A 25,913-nucleotide genomic window follows, 5' to 3' on the forward strand; every position below is an offset into this window, starting at 1 on the left:
CTGGAGGTCATGTGTGTCTAACTGGATCTTCAGAAACATAAATAAATGTAATATTTGTCACCTATGTTCAAAACCTGCTGGAGAGTACATGAATTCACTGCAGAAAGAGCTTGAGGAATTTCAAGCTACTTTTCTGTTCACGTCACAGGCTTTTGACAAGGTTTATTTCCTTTCACATTTGTGAAAGACCTCTACCTGTTCACACAGTTCTCTCTTCAGTAGCATGCAGATGAGCTTTATACCTATATCCTATCAGCATATAGCAGATGGGATGCTTTGAGTGGTGTCTGATCATTATCATTTTCCTACAACATTAGTAGCTCTCCCTTTGTTAAGTAGTTTGAGTCTACAAATTGAATTCTGTGTCTCATAGCAGGCAAACAACTTTACAAACATCTGAACTTCTTTTAAATCCCATTTCAATGCATCTGTTTTTTTGAACAAGATTTCTGTATATTCCATGCTGTGTGCTATTGGTTTCAGAGAAATAATATAATAAATATAATGCCATTCATTCTATAAATTAATTATGTAATTTTGTTTATAATGATAGCTGGCTTGATATTTTATGACCATTGAGGCAGTGTGTGTTAATACTTTGTTGAACGCTATTGGATCTTATAAAAGCATCAAGACAGTAATAATCATTGAGAGCTGTAAATTAGGGAGGACTAAATGAGCACATTTTGTGTTGCCCTCGTGTTCATTAATAGGAATTAAATGACAGGGTAATCACAGATTTTCTTTTGCTATTGCCTGTTCCATCCACTAGCGTTCTTCCTGTGCATGTGTCTAATCCAAAAAGCCTTTAGATGAAGACTTACAACTCAAGCTTAGTGCTGACTAGCATCTGTCACTGCCCTTTCCACCCACATTTGACAGCATTTAGATGATTCTGACTTCAATATTCAAGACAGGTATGAGTTTAAAGCAAATATGTGTTTTGCAGTCCAAATTGCTGTCGGAATGTTCACCGCTGTCCTTAAAAGGCTGCAAAACAACAGCTGCTGCTTTATTCCTCTGCACAGAAGCCATCATTTCCAGAAACAGAAGGGTCATGGCCATCATTTCCCATGACAGGGAAATCTGAACACAATGAAGACACAAAGTCACTCTATATGTGTTATTTGGCATGGAATTTAATCATCTTTATTTATAAAAAAAAAATAGGCTTGAGCTTCAAAAGCATATCCAAATGTTTAGTTTCTAATGATACACTTCCAGCTACTAGCAAAAGTCCTCGCAACAACAGGCACAAGCAAAGATGACATGGGACATCACCTAAGAACTGATCTAGGAGCAAATAAAAAGTTACTTACCATTTTGTTCTCTCTGGACTCCAGCAGCAAGCAAATCTGGTTCCCCAAGACTTATATCATTGAGTCTGGCCCCTAGACACTCCATGCAAAGATGTTTGCACCACTCCTCTGCCTCTAGTTCTGAGAAAACAGAAAAAAAGCCATTCATGGTGACATCTTACAAAAAAAAGTGTGAAGTTAAATCAATACTTTCTTACTGACAAGGTTTATCACAATATACTTCTGTTGAAACATGAGTTATTAGCATAAAGTCCCACATTAATTTCATTGCCTCAATTTATGAACTTTTAAAAAGGGTTTAAACTATTAGGACTGCATCTTCCATCCTCAAATTTGAGGATAGGAGGTGGAGTTAACAAAGAAGAGGAATAAGGAATTTTCAAGGCAGTATACTTCTGGTAGGTCTTGAAAGAAAAAATGCAATTTAGAAAAACTTTATATATAGTAGCTGAAATATTCTTTACTGCTTTTTAGGCAAGTCTGAACTCTTAAGATATTTTCTGTTTTGAAAGGTGCTAGAGCATTTTTCTCAGAGCAAAGGAAAAACCGTAGTAAAATCATCTTCAAATGCTAAACTTCCCTCTCTGTCGTAGTGAAAGACCATGCCTGTCAAACTAGTCTGAATAATTAATTTCTTCAGCTCTGTTCACCTTCTTTTGGTCTTGGGGCAATTTGAGCATTAGTTGAAACATTTATATGAAGACTTAAAACCTCCCAGTCCTTTCTGAGTCCTCCATTGCATCGCATTGATGCAATATGAGAACTCCCTATCTTCCAGTCCATCAAAATGTGAATTCCACAAGGCCTACACATACCACAACATCCTCCCTTTCAACTTCAGCTTCATCCTGTCCACTTCTCAAACTTAACATCACGAAATCCATGGCATTGGTCAAACAAGCATCATCTTAAGTTGGAGCTAACACAGTGTGAAACTACAACTAAGAAAAATCGCACGACTACCCTGACTGTCTCTTATTTACAGGAAAGACTTCACCTAAGGGAAGCTTCCTGGAGAGCAGGCTGAACACCAGGCACTCAGTGAGCAACCATGGTCACATTCAGTCTCTATCTGATCATCTTTAACAGTGAATGACTCCAGTAATTTAGAAATGTTTGCAATAAACTGCCAGTTTTTTCAGTCCTTTTTTTGGGACATCAGGAAAATAATTCTGTGACAATCTCTCCAATGTAGTGCTAAAATTTGGAGAGAGAAAAATACCACATGCCAGCCCCAAAGCATTTAGTGATGATGAATTATTTAAATTAGTGAAATTTTTTTATCTGAGAAAAACTCTTCTAAGCCTAATTGCTACAGTCCTCAAATTCTTGCCTGGTTAGACACAGATCTCACAAAAACATTTGCTGGACAACAAAGGGAGACAGGCATGCAATTCCAGGTCTCCAAGAACCTTTGGATACCTTCCTTTGTTCAGCATCTTGAATAAAGCAGGAACAGATACATACCAAATTTGTTAAACGCCTACTTCCAAAATTATTCTACTCTTACATGAAGAAATTTCCTGTATATTTTCCCTTCCTCTCCTTCAGCCTTTGCCATTTCCTTGGATACTTTTGAAGTCTTTTGAACCAAAGCCATGCCTTATAAATCCCACTTTGCCGTGGAGAGGGTTTCATGCCAGGGAGATAGATGATAGAACTGGACCCCAAGACATGCTGCCCTATTCTGGCAGCATGTGGATGGGGAGAGGGAGCAGGGCACCAGCACACAGATAAGAGAATTGAGGTGCCCCTGAGTTGCCCAACATCTGCTTCCAGTTACAGATAAGGACAGGGCAATCAATGGGGAAAGCTGGTAGCACAAAGGTGGGAATGCAAATCTAGGCAAGTGCTCCCACGTTTCCTTCCTTTTGCTTCTTTTCTGCCTAAACTGTGTCACAGAACAATATATATGCTGACAGAATGCATAGCTCTATATAAAGCCTGCATTGATTCCTGGAGTGTGGCCAGAATATAACATTTTATGTATTTTACAAAATATGCATTTTATTACTTTTTTTCATTGTGCCTCCACCCAGACTAGAAGGGCATGTACTGAAAACATAGAATGAGATGACAGTAAACAAACACTAACCTAACCCTTCTAATATTACAAATATCCAAGGAGAAAGTGAAACACACTGGTAATTCCATAAATCCAGCTTAACATCAACATATATTCAAAAGAGGACTCATGTAAAAGCAACAAATTCAACTTATATGTATACTCACACCAAATTTCCTGTAGTTATTTTTGGAAACAAACAAACAAATCAAGCATTCTAGGAAGGTGTTTCTTCTATGTGTCTTTGTTTTGTCTCCTCAATCCACCTGCCTTTCTCTTTTACAGGAACATCTAGACCTTTAAAGTTTGGATCCAGAAACCCCCTCTCAGAGTGTTCAGCTGGCAGTTTAATTTAAGCTGCTGCCTTATTGCTGCCAGACACTGACGATTAGGCCCAGATCAGACCATTCTCCAACTGCTGTACAGAAGAAACTTATCTTAGTATGAGCATTATAAGATCATGGCTATATTTTGCAAAGTGTAGGCTATAGCATGCATTGTACTGCTGTATAACTCAAAATTTCTATCTTACAAAAATGATTGACTTAATGCTATGGGAAATATAGTTTCAATGCAGAACTGAAATATCTTCCCACAGAACTGTGAGGATTTGTGTCTGCTGTCGGAAGAATCAACATTATCTACAAATGTGTCTGGAAGGTCAAGGGTATCAAAGTAGTGTGAGAGTTAGTCCTGCCTAATGCATTCTGATAGCTATTGCTTACTTGCAGGGAATTGCCTTCAACCTTTTCCTTGATGGACATGTGAAACCTTTTTTTTTAGAAGCAGGTGAATTACTTTTCAAAACCAAAGCCTTGATTTTCCTTTCACCATGTGCATCAATAAAGCAATCTGTCATTCTTTTGTAAAATGCCTACAGAATGTCTTGTGTTTCTGGGTAACAAATTCAATATTATTTACGATTAAAAAATTATGTATTATAATTTATAGTACATAAACATGTCATGGCAGCAATCTTTAAGAATGACAGGTACCACGTCAGAAAACAGAGATATCTCAGTTACTGCTTTATTTTGATTACATGCATATACTGAAACAGATGAAATATTACAGTGGAACCAAGTAATAAAAAAGTGTCAGCAAAATTGTTCTCTTTAATGCATCTAGACCAGATTTATTGGTAGTAAATGCAGAGTTTTTAGTCATAACTGGTACTTGTCATTGAAAAATTTATTTTCCTTTTAAGATAACTGAATTCCTGGACTGAATGATATATTGTAAAGCATGCCATCACAGCTATAAATAAAATCAAAATATTTGCATTTTTACTTTTATTCAATTATAAAATGCTTCTATACAAATGTCATGAGGTGAGATAAAATGCAAAGAAATGAGAGAACTTAGATAGGCAGTGTTTATTGCATAAGAAATATTACCAGGAGCAAATTAGTAAACTTGTTATTCAACTTGTTATTGGCAATATTTTTTTTGCAGCTGATCTCAGTTTTAGGTCATGCCTGAGGTTATATGTCATTTCTGCTTCAGTTCTCAGGTGATTACACTGGGGCTGTACCTAGTCTGACCACTGTCTTGGAAACAGGTGATACCACAGGGTAATAAATGTGTTTGTTGATATAATAACAATGACGGAACAATATTGGCAAATCGTGTTAGAGATAGGAATTTGTCATAGTAAAAATGTTCTGCTTCTTACAGTTTAAAATATAAACATAATCTACAGAGAGGGAGTGAAGGGCAATGAAATAGATATATGGACACGTTTCAATTCACTGTCCTTAGAAATCATATAGATCTCTTTCTATCTGGCCTCAAGATCCTCTAGATCTCTAAGGCTAGAGGAGGGATTGTTTTCAGACTCCTAACTTAGGAAGCATTTTGTGTGTGGACTTAACCAAACACCTTCTGAATCCTGCTAACTCCATGTTCTTTCACATTTTCCTTCTGTGTTCACATGGCACAATCCTATAGTAGCCTTCCATCTCCCACCACCACAAGTTGCCAGTACAGTTGGATGCCTCTAGGCTGAGATAAAGCCCCAAAGTGCTGACCCCTCCTGCTCAGTCCAGTTCCCTCCTTTCCAGGAGCAATGAGCAGTAATTTATTGAATTTGTAAACAAAGGGCTCAATTTATATGCACCTCCTAAAGACAGGCCTCTTCTCCTTCTCATGCAGCCCACATAAAGTGATAAGATCAAGAATTTAAGTTGGAAATAGCATGTGTACAATATTAGAGGGGGATAACAAACATCGTCCTTGTGCGAATCAAAAAACCTCACTTCTTTGTGTTTTACCTGATGTCAAACTGTATAAACCTCAAATGTTAGTTTCTTCATTTCTGAAACATTTTAATGTATTTGCTGTACAAATTGTTTAGCTCTTCTTCCTTCTAAATGACATCTATAAGAGGTACAAATACAACTAAATATTGTTATCCTGAATGAAACTGGAGGATCTTTCCTGCACAGATTAGTAGGATTTAGACCTTATATTCTCTACCAAGAAAGAAAGATGATACTGAAAAATGTGCCAATTTATCTCTTCTAAAAATCACTCAGGCTTAATTAGAAGCTAATAAGAAAAAATATTATAGAATTCCCACAGGATTTATGTGCTATTATACTGCACCACGTAAAATATATGAAGCAACTTAATATTTTTTTTTCACTAGCAAATAACACTATTGCCTGCAGGCATGTAATTTCTTATCAAAATCAATAATACCTTAAAACCATCTATCCTTTATCAGGATATATATCATCCTTTGATGATTTGAAAATAATTTTATTTAAGAAATATTTAAAATGTTATCTAACTATTTCTCTGTTACTTTGGGCACTTCTACTAGAGCACATCACACACACTCAAACACATACAAATCAAAAGCAATGTGGCTATTTCATATTTTTGCTCAGAGGAAAAGAGGGACAGTGCTTATTTTTTGTAATAATGTATTACTGATTAACAATGTCTACGCATGAATTTGGCAAGTTTTTATTAAGTGATAGCTAGGAAGCAATGAAGGGGACATACGTTCTGTTTATAGCAAAAGAGCAGAAAATCAGTCTGTATGTAGACTAAAGCTTGCTTTCAAATAGAAAGTAACAGAGATGATAGGCCGCAACTCTGACAGCAACTGGTTTATTAAAATTATTCTTTTATTGACTAACTATATTTGAAGGTATTTTATGATATATGGGACTCATATATATAATTTTTGCTTGTGTCTCAAATAATACTACTTCTAAGGAAACTTTCTAGTATATTTTTCTTGAACTGTGATTTTTGAATATTTCACCTGGAGTGAAGTGTTCTGTTATCACTTAAGTGTAAGTCATTGAACCAAAAGGCAAAGGAAAGTCATGAAGGAAAACTACATATACTGTCAAATCATATTAATTTACTGAAAATACTGCTCGTTCAAGCAGTGACAAAACATGTTAAAGAAAACCTGAAAATATTCTTTGCAAAAACGTTGGTGAGTCAAGTTCCTCAAAATCTTATCATTGCCACTTTTTAATACTATAAGACTTTTACTTTTGAACTAATTCCAGCTATTAAAATTGATGCATATTTTTGACTATACCATCAGTTTAACGACATACACGCCTTTCATTTGGGCATTACGGTTTTCTTTTTTTTGCTTAAAGAAATACTGAATAATGCAGCAATCAAGATAAATGAAAATTACAGAATATGAACACATACTCTGTAACTTTATCTGTTAGCATATTTTGCTAATGCATTTTTTTTTTAAGTGACGGAAGATGTGGTCTAAGTATTATACAAAAACAATATACAAAAAGAAACTTCCATTTCCCCATTATTTGCTATTTTAAATTTGAGTTGGCATAAGGAGAGTACAGTTAACTACAATAATTACCAAAGGACATTTATTAGCATTTAAAACTGTTATTTCTGCCACACTTATCTGCAGATGCAAGATTTATCAAGAACAGGGCTCTGATAATTAATCTGATTATGTATCTGTGTTTGCAAACAGCCAGCTGTATATGTCTGTATTTATTGAGATACATCAAAGCTGACATTTTCCTGAAAATATCCCATTTGTTTCTGCAGGTCTGATGAAAAGTTTCAGCTTGAATAACCAGCACTCAGCTACTAGTCTGTCTATTGTCCCGTCTATAATATAAACGTGTACAATGTTAAGTCAATCATTTTGAAGACAAGTATTTTAAAAGATTTATCATACTGATGTTACCATCCATTAAACTCTTGCCCATTAAAACAGCAAGAAGCAAAGTTCCTCATATGCAATGCTGCTTGAGAATGTAGTTTTCATACAGAAACAGAACTCAAGATGACTTGCTTGAAAAATGGAGAGTGTATGGGAAAATGAAGAAAAATAGCCTACAAGGAAGTAATTTCCTTTGCTCGATACCATTGCTAATGTAACTACAAGACTTTTGTCTTCTTTTTTTTTCTTTATGACAATGGCAATTTCTGCTATTAAAAAGAAGTGTATATCACCTTAGTCTGTGATTAGTCCTACAGAAATGAACGATGCCATTCCAGGAGGAAAATGCGACTTAGTGGATAAATTAGTTATTGAGGGTAGATTTATAGGTATTCTTTAAAATTAGGTATTCTACTTCACGCTGCGGACTAGTGCCTCTCATTGCACCACAAATGTTTATCAAGTCAGTATGTCCAACAGATCAACAGTGAGCTGACATCATTACCCAAAAATATGCCCAGCAAAATTTCACTCTCAATTCAAACTTTCTTTAAATTGAAAAGTAAGAATTATGAAAACCTGCCTAAACATAGAAGAAACATTTACATTTTGTCTGAAACTAATGGGCCAGTAACAAGAATCTGACGTGGGCATTATACAGTTCCCCAGGACTGTCAATTCATACCTGTTTCAACAGTTATTAACGTTAAATTGCAATGGCATGAAAGTAAAATAACCTCAGGCAGCATGTCTGTAGTGGGAATGACATAAACACCATCAGTCAAGTGTCCAAAAAAGGTCTGTCACCAGGAACAAAACACACAGAAGGTGCTATCACATCAGCTTTTGCTGCTACCCCATGACTGGCAGTCAGCAATAGCATTTTTATATATTCAAAATTTGTGGTATTTCAGATTTAGTCTACTCCCACAATATTTTTATTCCTCTTGGGAATGTTATAGTGCTGTTTTTCGAATGCATGGGAAATTTAATACCTTCTGTGCAAATGTAAAGTATGCCTCCTTTCCATTTTCAAGCGTTTAAGTTATGATCTAGTAAGAGAATCCAATACCCAAATAAACTGGTACAAATCCTAGGGTTCATTTCACTTTTCTTTTTTAATTTGTTAAATATTCAGTCTTTGAAGTATTGACAAAGCTTGTCACTTGAAGATCAGAAATATTGTTAGATAAGATAAATAATTTAAAAAGTATTAGTTTCCTTTACAAAATCAAGGTGAAAAGGACTAGTTTCAATACATGGAAGAAAAAATGCATACCATTGCCAGTATATGCTTCATTGCCCTTATGCCTTTGATCATGACTTTCACTCCAGCCATCTGAGTATCTTCTGCATTAAATCAGTAGGAGCAGGCAATAACTACCACACTAGGATGTCTTTGCAATCTCCCTTTCTTCTTTTCTTTTGCTAAACATGCCTAACTAAAGCAAGGCTTCAAGCTATGAATACTTGAGATTTATTAAAGGTTGTGCCATTTTGGCTGAGCACAGAGAGCAGCGTTAGTGTTGCCCTCTTCTGATGTAAAGGGGCTAGGAAACTTTCCTGCATGGTACTATACATGACTTTCATAACAACAAACCTCCTGAAAGAACATATTTTTTTCTTTCTGTGTTTCCATTGTCCACTAAATGCAAAATTTTCCCCAAACTCTAAAAGTTGTGTTTAAGATGTGAGTCCTTGTTACTATGAGAGCTAAGAAGGTTTTTATGGCATTGGAAGTGTAAAGAAACCCATTCAAAGCAATTACAGAGAACTTCTGACTGAAATCATCTGTAATGCAGTACGTGTTCTACTTGATTCTCAGTTGCATAAAATTTTACTCTGAGGCAGAACAAAGTATTAGCCAGAAATGTCTCTGTGTCTTCCACTTTATTCTTGGGGGTTTTTAACGGGGTGCTACTGCAAAGAAATAAATCTTAGAAGTTCATAGTCTGGAGTTAGTATCTAAGGAAACATAATTAGGAAAGTCTTTCACATCTACATAATTTAAACCCAAAGGGGATTACATTTTCATTATCAATTTCTTACTTTCATTTTAAACTTGTAACTTTTATTCCCAGTATAGAGTGGATTTTTACATTTGATACATGTAAACATTATTTAGATTAGAAAATATTTTATGAAAAGAGACATTCTTTCAATGTCTATGAAAATAGATGTTTTCCAATCAGGAAAAACTTCCTGTAAATAACAGTCTACTAAAAAAATTGTATCTAAAATATGAAATTTTAGATTCCTGGGTTTTACTATACACCATTCAGATCTCTACATCATGATCAGTAAGTAAGAGACACGTAAGACTGCCTGAGAAGATACAGTTGCTTGAAGCTGAAACTCATAATCCATACTTTCATTAAGTTAATAGGACAATTTTTCTTTTTATTTTTTAATTCAGTAGACTTCCAAGATTCATAACAGTAAAACTATGTCCTTTGTTGAACCAGGAAAACAGTAAATAGATCCATCTTCAATTGTGTCATTTTCTTCCAAGACAATAAGTCTTGATGAATGCAGTCTTACAGAACATACCAAGATTATATATTGGAAATTTCAAGAGTTCTGCTGAAATCACTGGAAACTCACTGACAAAAGTTTTATTTCAAATCTTACATCTTTATTTAAGGGTAAACAACTCACCGTGAAAGTATAAGAATGTTTAAATTTAATATTTTGAACCATATAAAGTAAGAACTGCAGCAAAAGATTAGGATTTAGGTCTGTAAATCAGAGGTGCTGACTACAGTGAGAAGATGTAGCTGTAATTAATGCACACTGGTGATGAATTGCCCACTAACAGCTTACTTGTGAAGTGAATTTTAGGCACACGCTGAACTGGAGGGGAGGGGATGAATATCCTTTCCTTATGGAGGATTTGAAGTCATGCACTGGCAAAGACTGGTCTTCTCTGTTCCCTACCGAGACTCCATGACAAAGATCCCAATTTCTCACGACTTAAGCTAAATTCAAATCCATGGCTGATATCTTTTAGTGGAGAAAGCAATCTAGAAAACTAATTCTACAGAGAAATTAGTTTTTAACAGTAGGGATGAGAAAATTGATCACTGTCATTTAAAAAGGAGTTATTCAGCACCATCAGCACACTCAACTAATGGGCAAAAGTACAATTCTTATGCTGCCATATGCTTTTCCTATTTTCTGCATCAAAGATTTTAAGTGAGAAAATGGCTGACTTGAATGTTGCTCTTCCTTCTGCTTGGAGTGGCCTCCTCCTAAGTTCCACTGCCTTAAAAAAATGCAAAAAAGCCCCTCTTGATTTTGTGATAAGTGAGGGTAAGCAGGGGTTTATTAACTTAGTCATGAACAAATGAGTATGACAGTAGGGTTTTTTTCCTGGATCACGGTGTTACAATGAGGTCATAATAATGAGCAAGTAATAAAAAGCAACTATACACATAATTCTGTCTTTTTTTTTCCCCAGAATCGGATAAGGGTAGGCAGACAATTATTATTCTTTACATTTTTGTAATAAACCCTAACATATGCCTTTGCATAGAATTACAGTAACTTATATAATTAAGGAATCAGTTTCCATGCCCAAAACTAGTAGTGCAATATAATAGATTGAAGCATGAATGAAAAAAACTTGTTATACAAATGATAGTGACATTTTGGAGAAGTAATGCTTTACTAAGCTAGAAAGAGAGAAATCTTTTCTTTTTATATCAGAAAAAATTGACAACTTCATTTACTCCCTTGATTTGATCCCTCATGAAACCCAAAGTTTATATCAACAAATACATGTATAATGCTTATAAATACAAACTCTCAAATCTGAATGAAGATTTTTACAAATACGCTACTTAGAGTTATAAATTTGTAGTTTTTCATCATGACTTCCATTAAAGAAAGCATTCATAATACCCCTCAGAATTCATAATAGCCTTCATCAGCAAACATACAATTTTTTACATGCTGTCAGCTATTTGATTCACAAAGGAGATTAAAATTATAGCTGTGACAACCTTAAAAAAATAAAATTACTTAAAATCGCAAAATTCATGGGATACCGCTATTTTTTTAACTTAGCAGGCATGCAGTTAAAAACTGCCTATAAAGTAAATTGACATAATCACATGCAGAAACACACAGCTCTCCTTCCAACTTCTTCCTCCTCACATTTCTCCTACTATGATCATAGAGTTTAAAAATAAGCCCTTAGACATTAAGATATTAAGTCTTTTTCCCTTAGATTGCTGTCTTACAATACTAATTCTTATTACAGTGATGTCTACATTTTAATTAAAATTATACATATTGATAGAATATGAACCCAAGGATATCTCCAGACACCAAGAAATGCATAGCAGGGCATTATATTTGAAGGACTAGTTAGTGACACATATGATTTTTAGGGTTTCTTTTCAGTTGGTTCTTAACCACAGTAAACTATATCTTCATCTAAATCATATTTCTGTAGACAAATAATAAACACTTCCCAGAAATAATAAATTCTTCCCATAAAAAAAAGTATGATTGTCAACATGAAATGCCATGTGAGAAGAAAAATATTTATACTCAGCACATACTGGAATTATAGTTAGACAAACATAAGGTAGAGGTTACATACATATCTGAGTATTGCTGATTTCTACTTTATTGCTGATGAGTACCAGCAGCAAGGACAGCATTTATTAGCAGGAGAGTACTGCTATATCTAGTGAAAAATGCTGGGAGCACTGCTTCCTGCATCACACAGATGTCATGGACATTGCAGTAAACTTGGAAAAGATTCACACTGTCACTGAGCAGAACATTTTGAAATTACATTGGCTTTTTGAGTTTCCTGCATTAATTCATTTCCATCACTAGAGAGAAAAGCAGAGATAAATGTCAGCATGTCTATTTAATTCCCTTCTTATTTTGTCAGCGAGGTGATTGTAAGCTATAGTGAGGTTTAGGCTAACCTCCTTACACATTCAAACAAACTTACCATGATAATATTGCTGATGTTTAAAATATAAAGCAGAAGCTACACAGTAAGATATTTTGCCATTCTTACTGGATTCATGTTTATAGGAACATACCTAACACATATCTGTCTTTCTTAGACAGGTTAACTTAATTATCTAGAGGCTTGTCTATTAGCACGTTCAAATTTTCTTTCATTTTACATTTATTAGTCATATTTATTTTATGTGTCCACAGCAAATTCTCTGATTTGATTATTTCAATTTCTAGGTCCACTCAAAATTATCAGTAACAGATGTAATATTGACTTCATGTTTTATTTATGGAGTATAAACTTCAGATACAGGATTGATTTTTTTCCCTTGAAACTGAAACCAAATGCTAAACTACTGAGAGGTTTGGCCGGTGAAGAACGTTCTAAAAAGACAGCCAAATTCACAGCCACTGATCTAGTACCATTCTGAAATGGAGTTGGCTGTTTTCCAACAGCACTCCAAAGGGCTACCTTTGGGGGGCACTTTATAAAGTACTTCCTGCTTATGAAACAGAGATAATTTATTTTAGTGAGCCATTGTTCTTACTTGGAATGTGATGAAATGGTCTTTGTTCTCTTTTCCACTTCACTAATTTTAAGTTTGCTTAATTTTTCTGCTAGCCAATAGGGTTGTGATTTTATCCTAAACACAGGAATATATTAAAATATGTCTAGTTTACAAATCAATGATTCTTTATAATAGACCAGTTAATATTATTTCATTATTAGGAAAACAACAATACTGTGCATGTATTTTAACTTTAAAACTACACACATTTTTAAGGAAAAGCTTGGGCTTAAACATAAAAAAGAAACTTTAGATTAGTTTTTCAATCTTGTCTTACATGATCATGAAAATGCAGGCTAAACACTCCTTATTGCTACCCAATAAAATGATAGACTCACAAGAGTTACTAATAATTTTATGTTGCTGTGCCTTAAAAAAATTAATTGCTAAATTAAGTCCACATACAGATCCTTTTTCTTTAAATAAGAAATCTCCCACGTTTTCAAAAAGTACAGCTTTCCTGAAAGTAAATGGATCTAGCGCTCTATCCTTTAGAAGCAGAACAAGATTCCTCATAATTCCAGTTAATATGGAGATTTCACTTCAAAGTAAGGCTCTAATCTTCATAAGACAGCAGAAGACTAGTACACATCATATAATTTTTACTTATATCAATCTTAAACACCTAACATATGCCAGAACATTATATGAATGCATTAATATACTTGGAAGTATTTGGAAGTATTTGCATTGCTTTTGTGAACAGAATTGTTGATTTTGACTTCGCTATGGTATGAGAAGAGTGATCGGTCTATTTGAATTAAGAAAAAAAGAACTCCATCTAATACAAAGCAACCCTATAAAACTGCTTGAAAGAATGTAGTGAAACTGTCACAACAGGTGGTCACCAAAACCCATCAAACAGCACTGCAAGTTTGATCCACCAAATACCTGCAAAACTCAAACCCAATACGATGTTTATTCTGTCTTCTGGAACAATTACAAATTGATAAAAACTGAATCTAAAGCAAAATGCAAAAAAGTTCTCAAATAAGAACATATATTTTCTCTATTTTTATATAAATTTTTACACCAATTGTACCTGTTTCAGCAGGAGGGGGAAAATTAATATATTTGTCATCATTAACACCTTACTTGCCTTATTTTCACATTAATACACTATTTTATAAGTTTGAAAACAAAATGAGAAAAAGAGCTAACTAAATGACTAAAAGCTAAAAGGCAACAACAGCTTCTCTATGGTTGTTTTCCATTAAATAATTTCACTTTTAACATCAGATTTTGCAAGGAAGATTTAGAAGCAGTTTGAAGCAGTTAAAATTGCTCAAAACAAAACTTTAAAAGTAGCCATGCTTTAGGAAAGATATTGGAAAAAAAGAAAGCTTTTTTAGAGCAAACAGGATAATTTATCTGCATAGGTTATGAAAACATTGTATGAATAAACTTGAATGACAATTACAGAAAATACATTCATATTTTCCTCCTTCATTGCAATCTTCAATAGAGAAGACTGAATTGCAATAAATGTCATACTGCATTTGAAGAAAAGCAGTATACTTTGGGGCACTTTTTAAAACCACACTGTTTTAAAATTACATTAAGCAATAATTATGACTGATAAATTGGGATTTTTTAATTAAGCTTCTTTGGACATCTGAAGCACAATTTGCTTCCTGGCCTTAGACTGAATTTCCCTATTAAAAATAAGAACTCTGGAGAATTTAAGGCTGAACATCCCAAATTCATACAGTAAAATTAATTCAGGAAATAATTTTTATTTATTTACCAGGGAGAAGGTTAACTTCTCTCTGAGAAATTTATTGCTGACTTGTTTGGAACTTACACCCAGGATTATCAATTACTGTAAACAGAGGAATCTCAGCTGTCTGGGAATACATGAGTCGGTAACTGGAATATCTGCTAATTGGTGTATTAGTGATTCATCTGCATATCTACCATACCTGTGGTAGTCTTTTCAAATACACTGGAAAAGTGAATAATTTGAATTATTGAAATTCAGAGTTACTTCTACCTAAAATTTATTTACTTATGTTCTTAAAGGTAAGTCACAGTTCTATATGTTTTCCCCTTAAATATTGGCAGAGAGATTAAAAAGGCTGAATGGGCTGTGACAATGCATTAAGCTGCTTTGCTCTGCAGGTATAAGAACTGGGACAGCTCTAGAAAAATCTTACAAGAATGTGTGGTCAAGAGTCACATAAAACCATGTCTTTGCCTATCGCTACATAGCTTCAGCAATCCAGCACGTGGTTCAGTCTTAAAATTGCTTTTGTTCTCAGCACTAGCCAGCAGTGAAATGCAAATGTAGAAGCTTTACTGATCACCCTGGCTGCAGTGGCCACTCTGATTGTTCAACAGCCCACGGGGCTGTGCTAATGCTGATACCACTAGAGGTTGTAGCAACCTCTTAAAATGTTATGAAGACGGATGGACGCTGCACACCAAATGCTTACCTTTAGCTTGTTTTGTTACGGTTTTGACTTTTTTGAATGTGCACAAATTTGCCCAAAGTCTTCATGCCCAGACTCTACATGAAGTAGAATATCCAATGCTGAATACATGGCCAAGCACACATCAGTAGCACACAAAGATTTCTGTGCCCTTCTACACACACCACTCTTCTCAGGTTGCTTTCATTCAGTGACAAAAGTGTTTCAAAGACTTGAAACAGTTAACCTGCCAACAGTCCTGTGTACCTTACGCACCATAAGTAGCCAAACTTAATGCAAGCTGAATAGTGACAGAGAACGAAAAATAGATTGTGTGTTTTAGGTTTGGAGCAGTAAATTATGATATTCATTGAACTCTCCCCAGGCTCAGCCAACCATACATCATTTGTCAATACTCCAAATTCAACCTATAAATTAATGTCATGATTTTTGTACTGTCACTAAATGTATGCTGTTCTCAGGAGAGGTCAGGAACTGCAGAAATCATCTAGTTTTATGGGGTGATGTGTTACAATGGGGATACTGCAACACATGTATCAGACAACAAGGCCCGTGGAAAAGAAATCTATATGGACCGATTCTTGGTAGATGTTTCAGAGATGTTTATTCCTCCAGCCGCATGGCCGGGATCTGCCGAGGAACTGCTTCAATCACGGGACCCGAGGGTCCTTCTGCCCGCGCAGGGAACACAAAACAACCAATGGGAACGAGGCTGACCAGGGGCAGGGAAACCCCGTGTCTGTGCCCTCAGGGCCCCTCTCCCAGGGCTCCATGGCAGGGGGGGAGACCCCAACATTTCACCCGTTTATTTTTAACAAAAGAGATTTAAAACTTAACATTGAAAACAACTGGATAAACATGAGATAATAAGGACAGTTTCAAAACGAAACAAGCCACCCTCCTGAGTCTTTAAATGTCCAAACAGATTCTCTGGAACATCTTAAGGCTGACAAAAGGGAGACAAGACTCTCCAGGCATGCTTTTGGGGAAACTGAGGCAGGAGAGGGTTTCTTCCATTTGTACCTGTTAGAACTCTAAACCACAATAGTTAATTTCTTCCCGCCCCCTCTTCATCCCCCACTCAGCATTGGAAAGGGATTTTTGGGGAAACAATTGGCAAAGGCATGGTTTTGTGAGGGAAACCATGGGTGAAAAAACGGATTGGGAATACGCTGGGGGTATTAGGATATAGAGTAAAAGGGAAAGGTGGGATTAGGAAAGGGAGACTGTAGGAGGGGCTTATAATGGAGATATTGTCTAACATGACTACGATTTTTAGCATATATACTGCCTTTTACAGGAACACCATCAGGCCCAGTGACCTCTGCTGCTTGTAACCCTTTTCTACCTTGCACAATTTTGAACTCTACTATTTCTCAATCTCGTAAGCTTGGGATGTATTCTTCAGGCTTATTCTTTTTAATGGCAGTTCTATGAACGAGTATGTCTTGCTGGTCTTCACATCTTGTTATAAAACTATAATTTTGTTTAACATTACACCATTTTACTATCCCTAAAACCTTAGCTACGGTGATTTTTTCCTTTTTCCGAGTGGCTGCTGTTTTCTGTCTCACTGTGTTTTTCCTTTCTCTTTCACTTTTGCTCACTCCCGTGTTGGAACTGCCAGGGCTGCTGGGGATGCCGGAGCTGCTCGTGCCTGCGCGCTCTTCCCGGGGTCGCATTTGGGGCTGCACGAGCTGGGCCGGGCCGCGCCGCTCAGCTCCCTGCACGCCGCCGCCTCTGCTCTCAGCTGCGCTGCCGCTGCCTGGGGCCGCACCCACATCTCGGCTGGGCCCCTGAGTCATGACCCCCCCGCGCCCTGCTCCAGCGCGCGTTTTAGCTGGGCACAGCTCCGCTCCACCGCCACCACCACCGGCCGCCACCCGCGCGCCGCCCCTCTCGGTCGGGCGTTCACGGGGCTCGCTCCACCATGCACGCGTGGGGCTGGGTGGGCACCGCCGGGTCCCGCCGCTCCTCGCTCCGCCACCGACACTGCGGCTCGCGTGGCTCCGCCCGCACGCGGGAACTGCCTCGCTGCTGCTCGCAGAGCGCTCGGTCCACATGACCTGGGTCGCACTGTCCCTGAAGCAGTTTTAATTTCGCAAGGACACAGCTGACATTGTTCAACAGTCTTGATAATTAAATAATATTCAAGAAAATATTCTTCCATGGGCATATATTTTGACTCAGAAATCAACTGTGTCCAAACGGTTTTCCAAAAGTCTTTGGTAAGAATTAAATCCCAAGAAACATAGAAAAAGTTCTTAAACAACCATGAAAGGAAATGTTTCAGTTCCTTTTGAGCTTGAATTAAGCTAAAATTTACAAATCTTTGCTCAAGAATCTTTTCAAATTTAAGATAAATGTCCATATGCAGCTCTGAGAGCCAAGAGTCTTTCCATGGTTCCTCCATAGTTTAGGGATGGAACAGCAAAACAAAAACAAGAAGAGAAATCCGGAGTTTACTCACAAATCAGTCACTGTCCTTAGGGATCGGGGATTGTTCTGCTCGCATTATCCACCATTTGTTACAGTGGGGATACTGCAACACGTGTATCAGACAAGGAGGCCCGTGGAAAGAAATCTATATGGACCAATTCTTGATAGATGTTTCAGAGATGTTTATTTCTCCAGCTGCATGGCCGGAGCTCTGCCGAGGGACTGCCACAATCACGGGACCCGAGAGTCTTTGCCCGCGCAGGGGAAAACAAAACAACCAATGGGGAACAAAGCTGACCAGGGGCAGGGAAACCCCGTGCCTCCCCCCCAGGGCCCCTCTCCCAGGACCACATGGCGGAGGGGGGGAGACCCCAACAGTGATACACATTCACAAATCCCAGGAGATCTCACCTATATTCCATGTAGAATATATATTTTATCTCAGCTGATACGTGGATTCCATTCCGGTGTTAGCTAACTTGTGGATATCAAATGGAGTATTACACTAATCCCAAAGGGGAAGGAAGTAGAAATATGCCCAAACACAATAGCTATGAGTTAAGTAATTATATTATTTTGAGAGAAATTTTTAAAGTGGGGAAAAAATGTGGAAAAAGGAAACAGTCTAGAATTTCACTACCTATGGACTTCTCTACTGGCATATTAGTACCAAGTCAGCAACGTCCCATACCAGTATTTTCCAGAAGAGCAGACTGAAAGGATTAGGAGTTTGAGTGAGTGATAACCAAAGTAAACAGATATGCTAAGAACCTGAGAGCCTTAGTACTGCTAGTGCCAAAGATAAAAAAACAAAGAAGAAAGGCAGAAAGGCAGAAAGGCAGAAAGGCAGAAAGAAAGAAAGAAAGAAAGAAAGAAAAAGAAAGAAAAAAGAAAGAAAGAAAGAAAGAGAGAAAAGAAGAGAAACAAAGTGATACACAATCACATAGGATTATCTTAAACTTGTTAACAATTCCTTGATATGCTTACATTTCTTTACATATGTATTGGGTTTTCATGGCAAGGTTTTGGTAGTGTGAGGTGTGTTGGAGAGGTGGTTTCTGTAAGAAAACACCAGAAGCTGCCCTAATGTTGACCAGAGAGAGTTCCAGCCATCTCCAAGGCAGACTTGCTTCCAGCCAAAACTGAGCCTATCAGCAATATTGCTAGTGCCTCTGTGAAAAGACATTTAAGGTATGGTAATATATGATAGGAAGGAAAACATGAGAGAAACAGCCCTGCAGACACCAATGTGAAAGAAGGAGTGGGAGGAGGTGCATCAGGTGCCAGAACAGACTGGGGTGAACACCATGGTGGCGTAGTTAGTGCTCCTGCAGCCTATGGAGGAGCACCATGGAGCAGAGAACCACTTGCAGCCTGTGGACGACCCCATGCTAGAGCAGGGGCACATGCCCTAAGAAAGCTGCAGCCTGTGGAGAACCTATGTACAGCCTGTGTAGGAGCAGGCTCTTGGCAGGAGCTGTAGCCCATGGAGAGGAACCCATGAAGGAGCAGGTTTGCTGGCAGGACTTGTGACCCCAGGGGGGACCCATGCTGGAGCAGCCTGTTCCTGAGGGACCGCACCCTGTGGGAGTGATCTGTGCTGAAGCAGCTCATGAAAAACTGCAGCCTATGGGAAGGACACACCTTGGAAACATTTGTGAAGGACTGTATACAGTGGGAAAAACCACATGCTGGAACAGGGGAAAAACATGAGGAAGGAGCAACAGATACAATATATTATGAATTGACTACAACCTTCATTCCCCATCCTCCTGTGCTGCTCAGGGGAAGAGCTGGGAGTGAAGGTGAGCCTGTGAAGAAGGAAGAGGTGGGAGAAAGGTATTTTCAGCTCTTTTTTTTGCTTCTCACTATCTACTTTGCTGCTGGTTAGCCCAAGTCTGTTTTGACAGTTTCGGTACTTCACAAGCAACTCCCTGTACTTATCTTAACTCATTAACTTTTTATTGTTTCTTCTCCTCCTGTCCTGCAGGGTAGGGGAAGTGAGAGAGCAGGTTAGTGGGCACCTCTCAGCCAGCCAAGGACAACCCACTACAACAAAACCACATGTTCTCTGTGTTCTAGATATGAATATTGGAAACAGAGGTAGTGCAGATTTCTTTTACCTAACGATACAGCCTGGATATTGCCACTGAACATGCCCTGCCTCCTTGCAGGTCTATTATCATGTTTCCCAGTAAGAGCAGGCGATCATGATTTTATACTGGCTATACTGCAAATCAGATGAGAAGCATGGGGAATTTGCAGAGACGTGATGCTATCCTAACATAAAGCTGCACTATTTGCAGGCTAGAGCTGGCTTGCAGCCAAGCCTGGTAGTATCTAGGCATGAAGACATAACCAAAAAAATAATTCTTTATTGACTCTTCCCATCATCAGGCAATGAAAACTACAACCCATTGCAGATGACACACCTTAACAAGGTGCTAACATTTCTGCACAGTTTTAAGGGATAAGTCTCAAGACAAGTGATGATTTGCTCTAAAATGTGTTATTCCTAGAGCTGGTTGAGACTTTTCTGAGTAAATTCAGATGCATCAAGACCTAAATGCACTGTCAGGAAACTAACCATCTCACTGCCTGGCAGGCTGCTGAAGAATCCACAGCTTCAGCATCAGGTGCAGCTGTGTCATGTTGAGGGGGATCAGAAGCCTATAGACTGGGAAAGAATAACTACTCTGTGATAATCAAGCTCTGTAGTCTTGCCTGAATTTTGAAGGAAAACATCTTGTTTGAATTTCCCTTTTACAAGAACATTTTATAAATCTATTTTTAAATTTCAGTCTTTGGAACACAGGAAGTTATAAATTTGAAACTATACCAATATACACTATTACATTTTGTGTGCTGGGTGCTAGAAAGTATCACTCTAGGAAAGAAAATGAATTGATTTCTCCTGGGTTTACAAAAAAACTTCTTAAAATACTAAGCCTCATTCACTTTTTTTCCCAAGTACCTACCACAGCAGATGGTCTTATAACAAATTACTCAATTAAAGAACACCACATGCATAATGCATGGCACAGACTAACCAACATGGAAAAGACAGGCTTTTGTTCTAGTTTCAACTATATATACTATGCCATTCTCTTTTCAACCTTAGAATTCCTGATACAGTTTTGTTTCTTTAAATTATGTTAAAAAAAACCTTAAAGAGGCAAGACACAATCCACCAGAAAATGGCCTCAAATTGCACCAGGGGAGGTTTAGATTAGATATTAGGAAAAATTTCTTCACTGAAATGGTGGTCAGGCAGTGGAATAGGCTGCCTAGGGAAATGGTGGAATCAACATCCTTGGAAGTGTGCAAAAGTTAAGAATTCACTTCTAATATCAACATAAGAAAATCAGGGCAAGATACCTAAGAGCCTGAACAGCATGTGGAAAAAGCAACCTTAAGTACAAAGATGATGGCACAAAGTCTTTTAGAAAATCCCACAGCCCTTTACACTGTGGAAAGAAAGTAAGAAATTACCTTGCTTACAGTGTAAGTAACAAATTAAAGTTGCTTAAAGTGTACAGTAACAAACACTTATTGTGGTCTATTCTACGAACACCAGAGTGTTTAGAAACATGGATATTTAAAAAGTAATTTTAAAATGAAGACATTAAGTTTGCTTGTAACCCTCATCCTTTTCAAGCACAATGTGTTGTTTCATAGCTGACTCCATATTACAACCCCATACATGGATATTTTAGTAAAAGTAGATTCTATATCTACACATATATCCATAGTCAATGTTTAATACAGAGAAAAGTCCTCTGCCTGAGATTTTTTTCCAGACTTTGACACACTCATTTATCATCCAGTTAATGAAGTTATCCCAGTCCTTCTTCTGCAAACTACCAATTACAACTCAGAATATGAGGAAATGTTATGCATAAAACTCATCAAGATTCTCTGATGGTTTTCTGTAATCCTTTAATTATTGCATGTGAATGCCTTCTGGCAGTGTAGAGCAGGCCAATATTTTTAAAAGCCAGGTGTAGATAGCATGAAGGCATGTTAAAATAGGGAGTGTCTTGTTGCTTTAACTTCTAATAAAATATGTTTACAAGACAGGAAGTACATTTGGACTTTCATATTTACAATAGGATTAAAAATATTCTAACTTAATTTATGGTATGAGTTATACAAAAGGATCTCCGTATCTTTGTTTCATAGGACAAGAAGCTATTTATGGCACAGTACTTTTATCAAAACCACTAAGAATCCCAAAATGATATCAGAAAGAAATCTTGTTGTACACAGATGCACAGCATACTAGCATTTTCAGATTTCAGTTTAAGGTAAACAGTCAGAGGCTAAAAAAAACCTTTTCTTTTTTTTTTTTTTAGCCAAATGTTAGACCATGCTGCTACTCTGCATTTTTATGGGCTTCTGTTTTCTCAGTAACACATACTTTGTTCTAGTATAAAACATAGAGCTTGCAGATACTAAAAAGTTCATTGACTTTTAAGAGCTTACAAAAAAACCCTCCACAAGTTAGTGGTCACAAAACAACAAGTGAGCAACTAAGATGCTTTCTATTAAAGTCCAACAAACAATTCTGTAACTTCACATGCCTGAAATCCTAGACGTCATCATCACTAACCCAACTCCACTCCATGCTTACTTGGAAAGGCAACTGTATGTTGAAGTTCTAGGGCAGTTCTCTTTGTCTTTTGAATTTGCTCAGTTTCTGCAGGCAGGAATTTTTTTTTTCTAATCTTTTATTCTCAAGAAGTTCTACATACACTCTAAACCAGATAATTCCTCATTATCTTAGCAATCTTCTTTGGCTTTTGTTCCTATGGGAACAGTTTATATTTCGTATAAATTTCAATTCCTTCAAGTAAAACTGTGATAAGGAAAGCACTTAAGTGTCTACATTGTAATATATTTGTCCAGGACAAAAGAGTAATACTTCTCTACTTAGGATCATAGAATGGCTTGGGTTGGAAGGGACCTTAAACATCGAGGCTGAGAGGTCAGTAGTTACTGGGGTCCTCATTTCTACTTTTTTAAAAGATAGATACAAGGTTTCTTTTCCTCCACTCACCGAGGACTTGGCCTGACTGCCATAACTTTCCAAATATCATGGAGAGCACATATCTAGATCCACTATGTTAGACATTATTAAAGAGTCTCCAAACAAGTTTACAGTATGTGAACAGCAAGGGGAATTGAATCCTTATCACCTCTGCAATTTACACAACTATATAATCAACATTTAGGGAACAAAAACAAATTTCAACCTCCAGAGGTTTTGACTTTCAAAGTCTAAACTTTAGGGTTTCCCATATTGCAGTCTTAGAGCAAGTTTACCTTTCCCAATTCCTGCATTTAGAAATGTTACAGCTTTCCTACTTATTTTGTCACAGCACCTGTGCATGCTCCTGCTAGGCAAGAAGTTAACCTTATTTCCTTCCTGTCCCACATTTGCCCTCTGAACTGAGAATGCAGCAGCATTCCCAGCTCAGGGACCTGCCTAGAAGAAGTGCTGAAAAGATGGTGACCATTTTGTGTGTCTACTATTTTCAAATTTAGTATTCTATTAAAAAAAAAAAAAAAAAAGAGTTTGTTTTCCCAAAATATTTTTTAAATGTTGATTAATTTTAGAACTAAGTCTGCAGTCAGTTAATAACCTAGAAGTGACTGAAAAGGATGGAAAGCAACAGTGTAGAACCTGTTCCATCAACAGCTATATCCTGAAGACTGAGTATAATTTTCTGCATTCATTCCATTTGGCAGTAATACATATTACCAGTATGCGTCAGAAAATTGTAACATTGTAGTTCACATAGATAACCAAGAAAAATGAGGATCAACCATCAACCAAGAGCAATGAGAGGCAGAATCCAAATACTTTTACTTCATATATGTTAAAGTCAGAACAGAGATGCCTATTTATAGGCAAAATGAAAAAAAAAAAAAAAAAAAAGAAGAAACTAAAACTCATTATTAATGAAAACGGAACTATTTGTCCGGAAAAAAAGAATATGCATTCTAAGTAAATTTTAACATTTATTACCATGACTCAGACTGAACTTTGCCCTAAAAGTGGATAATGTTTCAAATATTATGATAAAAAAGGGAGAATGGAAGAATCCAGAGCAACATATTTAACTTCATGTAATGCCTGTCTTTTCACTCTTTTTTGGATCTCAGACGATGTGGTACATGTGGAAGTGAGAGCATGCATCTGATCTCCAATAAGCCATATGTTTTATAGAGAGGGCAGGTTCCTTTCTCTCTATGTATAATTAAACAAAACAGAAAATAGAAAAGCCAGGGTCATAAATTTTCATATAACAATCCCTGACACCTTAACAGTGAAATATACCACGTTTCAGAACAGTTTCAAGTACTTTGCTTTATTTTTCTGCATCCAAAATGTGAACTTTGTATTCTTCTTTCCAGTGCCCAAACAGCATTTAGGAAGCTGTTCTTCACTTTCACCCCCTCCATGATCCTGGAGCTTCAAAGTCACAAAAATAACAGCAAAAAGCGAAATTTAATCTGGTTATTTTTAAATATCAATACTAATATTTTTAAGCTTTATTTTTAAATCTTATGTAGCCATTTGTATTGTTAGTCATAACAGCAAGTATGAGCATTGATGCTTCTTCTCAAAGTTTCACTGTAATTTTAATCCAAAACCTCCAGGCTTCTTAATTGTCAAAGGATATAGTAATATAAGTTACATCTAATACTCCACTGATATCTGCCAAACTCTTTCAGCACATAGTGGTTTTGCTTGTGAAAAGCCCAGCTCATGATCAGTAGTAATCTTCCAATAGCCCAAAAGCTTTTCAGTACAAACATGAAATGAACTTGTGCCTTTTCAAATGATATCATCATTGCATTTTTTTTTAAGAAAAGAAAGCAACACCAACAAATGGTGAAAACAGATTTAAAAAGAAAAATACATATGAACCAAAAAGAAACCCACATTGCTGACCACATTGCCACTTGGCACCAACAGACTTTCAATTTCAACCAAGTAAAACTTTTTTTTGGAGAGTTATGACAAGACTTGCTTATCACAGTTTGACTGCACTCAAAAGAAGCCAAAAGCACAAGAACCCAGAAGAAAAAGCCAGTTTATGTTGCAGATGTATAAAAGAGTTTTATCAAGGTAACCATCACAGAAGCAAGACATTCAAGAAATAAAAACAGTGAGTTGAGCCAAAACAACCACAAGAATGGATAAACCCTAAACCAGAAGTTTCAAATAGAGTAGCTGATAGACACTTCGCAACAACCCAGTTCTATTTTCCCTAGGACTTGAATAGTGAAAATTTTAAGGGAAAGACAAAGTATAACCTCTTAAAAATAATGAAGATATTTTTTGGTTGTAATGACTCTAGGGCTGCAGTTCATGCATGCCTGGAAAGAAAGAAACCCCTTCAATTAATCTACTTCTATACAGAGTGGGGCACTGTAGTGAAGAGAACCCAGAAAAATATCAGAAGCCTGGGGGATTTCTACATTTGTTTAACAGTGGCAGTTTTAAGATTTCTCTGTGATTTTGCCCATAATGTTACAACTCCTTCTATTCTCAAATCACCAAAATCAGCTCTCAGCTCTAATCTGTCTCTCTTATCTCTGTCTCCATAATATTTTCAACCCCCCTCATTTTTATTTTTTTTAGCACTAGGTTTAAAAGTTCATCAGTTTTTATCACATTCTGTCATTTAGAAATCAAAATAGATTTAAAAAAACCTGTGCTGGAGGGTCCACTAAGCATAAAATACCCAGGGATTTTTAGTATTTTAGTATTTTGCTGTCATCACTAAAGGAAAAATCAAGCCCCCATATGGTCTGTCCCTGACTAGTGCAAATCAGAAACAGCATTCCTTGAAAGCTAGCTATTATTCAGGCACAAGCCTCGTCATGCTAGCAACTTCCAAAACAATACCATAAACT

At 36.8% G+C, this 25,913-nt stretch overlaps 1 protein-coding gene across 2 annotated transcripts in view; it reads right to left on the bottom strand.

Annotated features, from left to right (window-relative positions):
* DOK6 (docking protein 6) overlaps window positions 1–25,913 on the bottom strand; it is a 249,503-nt gene that overhangs the window by 97,993 nt on the left and 125,597 nt on the right. For both annotated transcript variants that reach the window (XM_039571458.1, XM_039571468.1), the window contains exon 4: window positions 1,320–1,439. In XM_039571458.1, the coding sequence (XP_039427392.1) occupies window positions 1,320–1,439 (120 nt within the window). The remainder of the gene's footprint in view (window positions 1–1,319; window positions 1,440–25,913) is intronic.

Source organism: Corvus cornix, chromosome 2 (assembly GCF_000738735.6).
Source record: "Corvus cornix cornix isolate S_Up_H32 chromosome 2, ASM73873v5, whole genome shotgun sequence".
Lineage (NCBI taxonomy): Eukaryota > Metazoa > Chordata > Aves > Passeriformes > Corvidae > Corvus > Corvus cornix.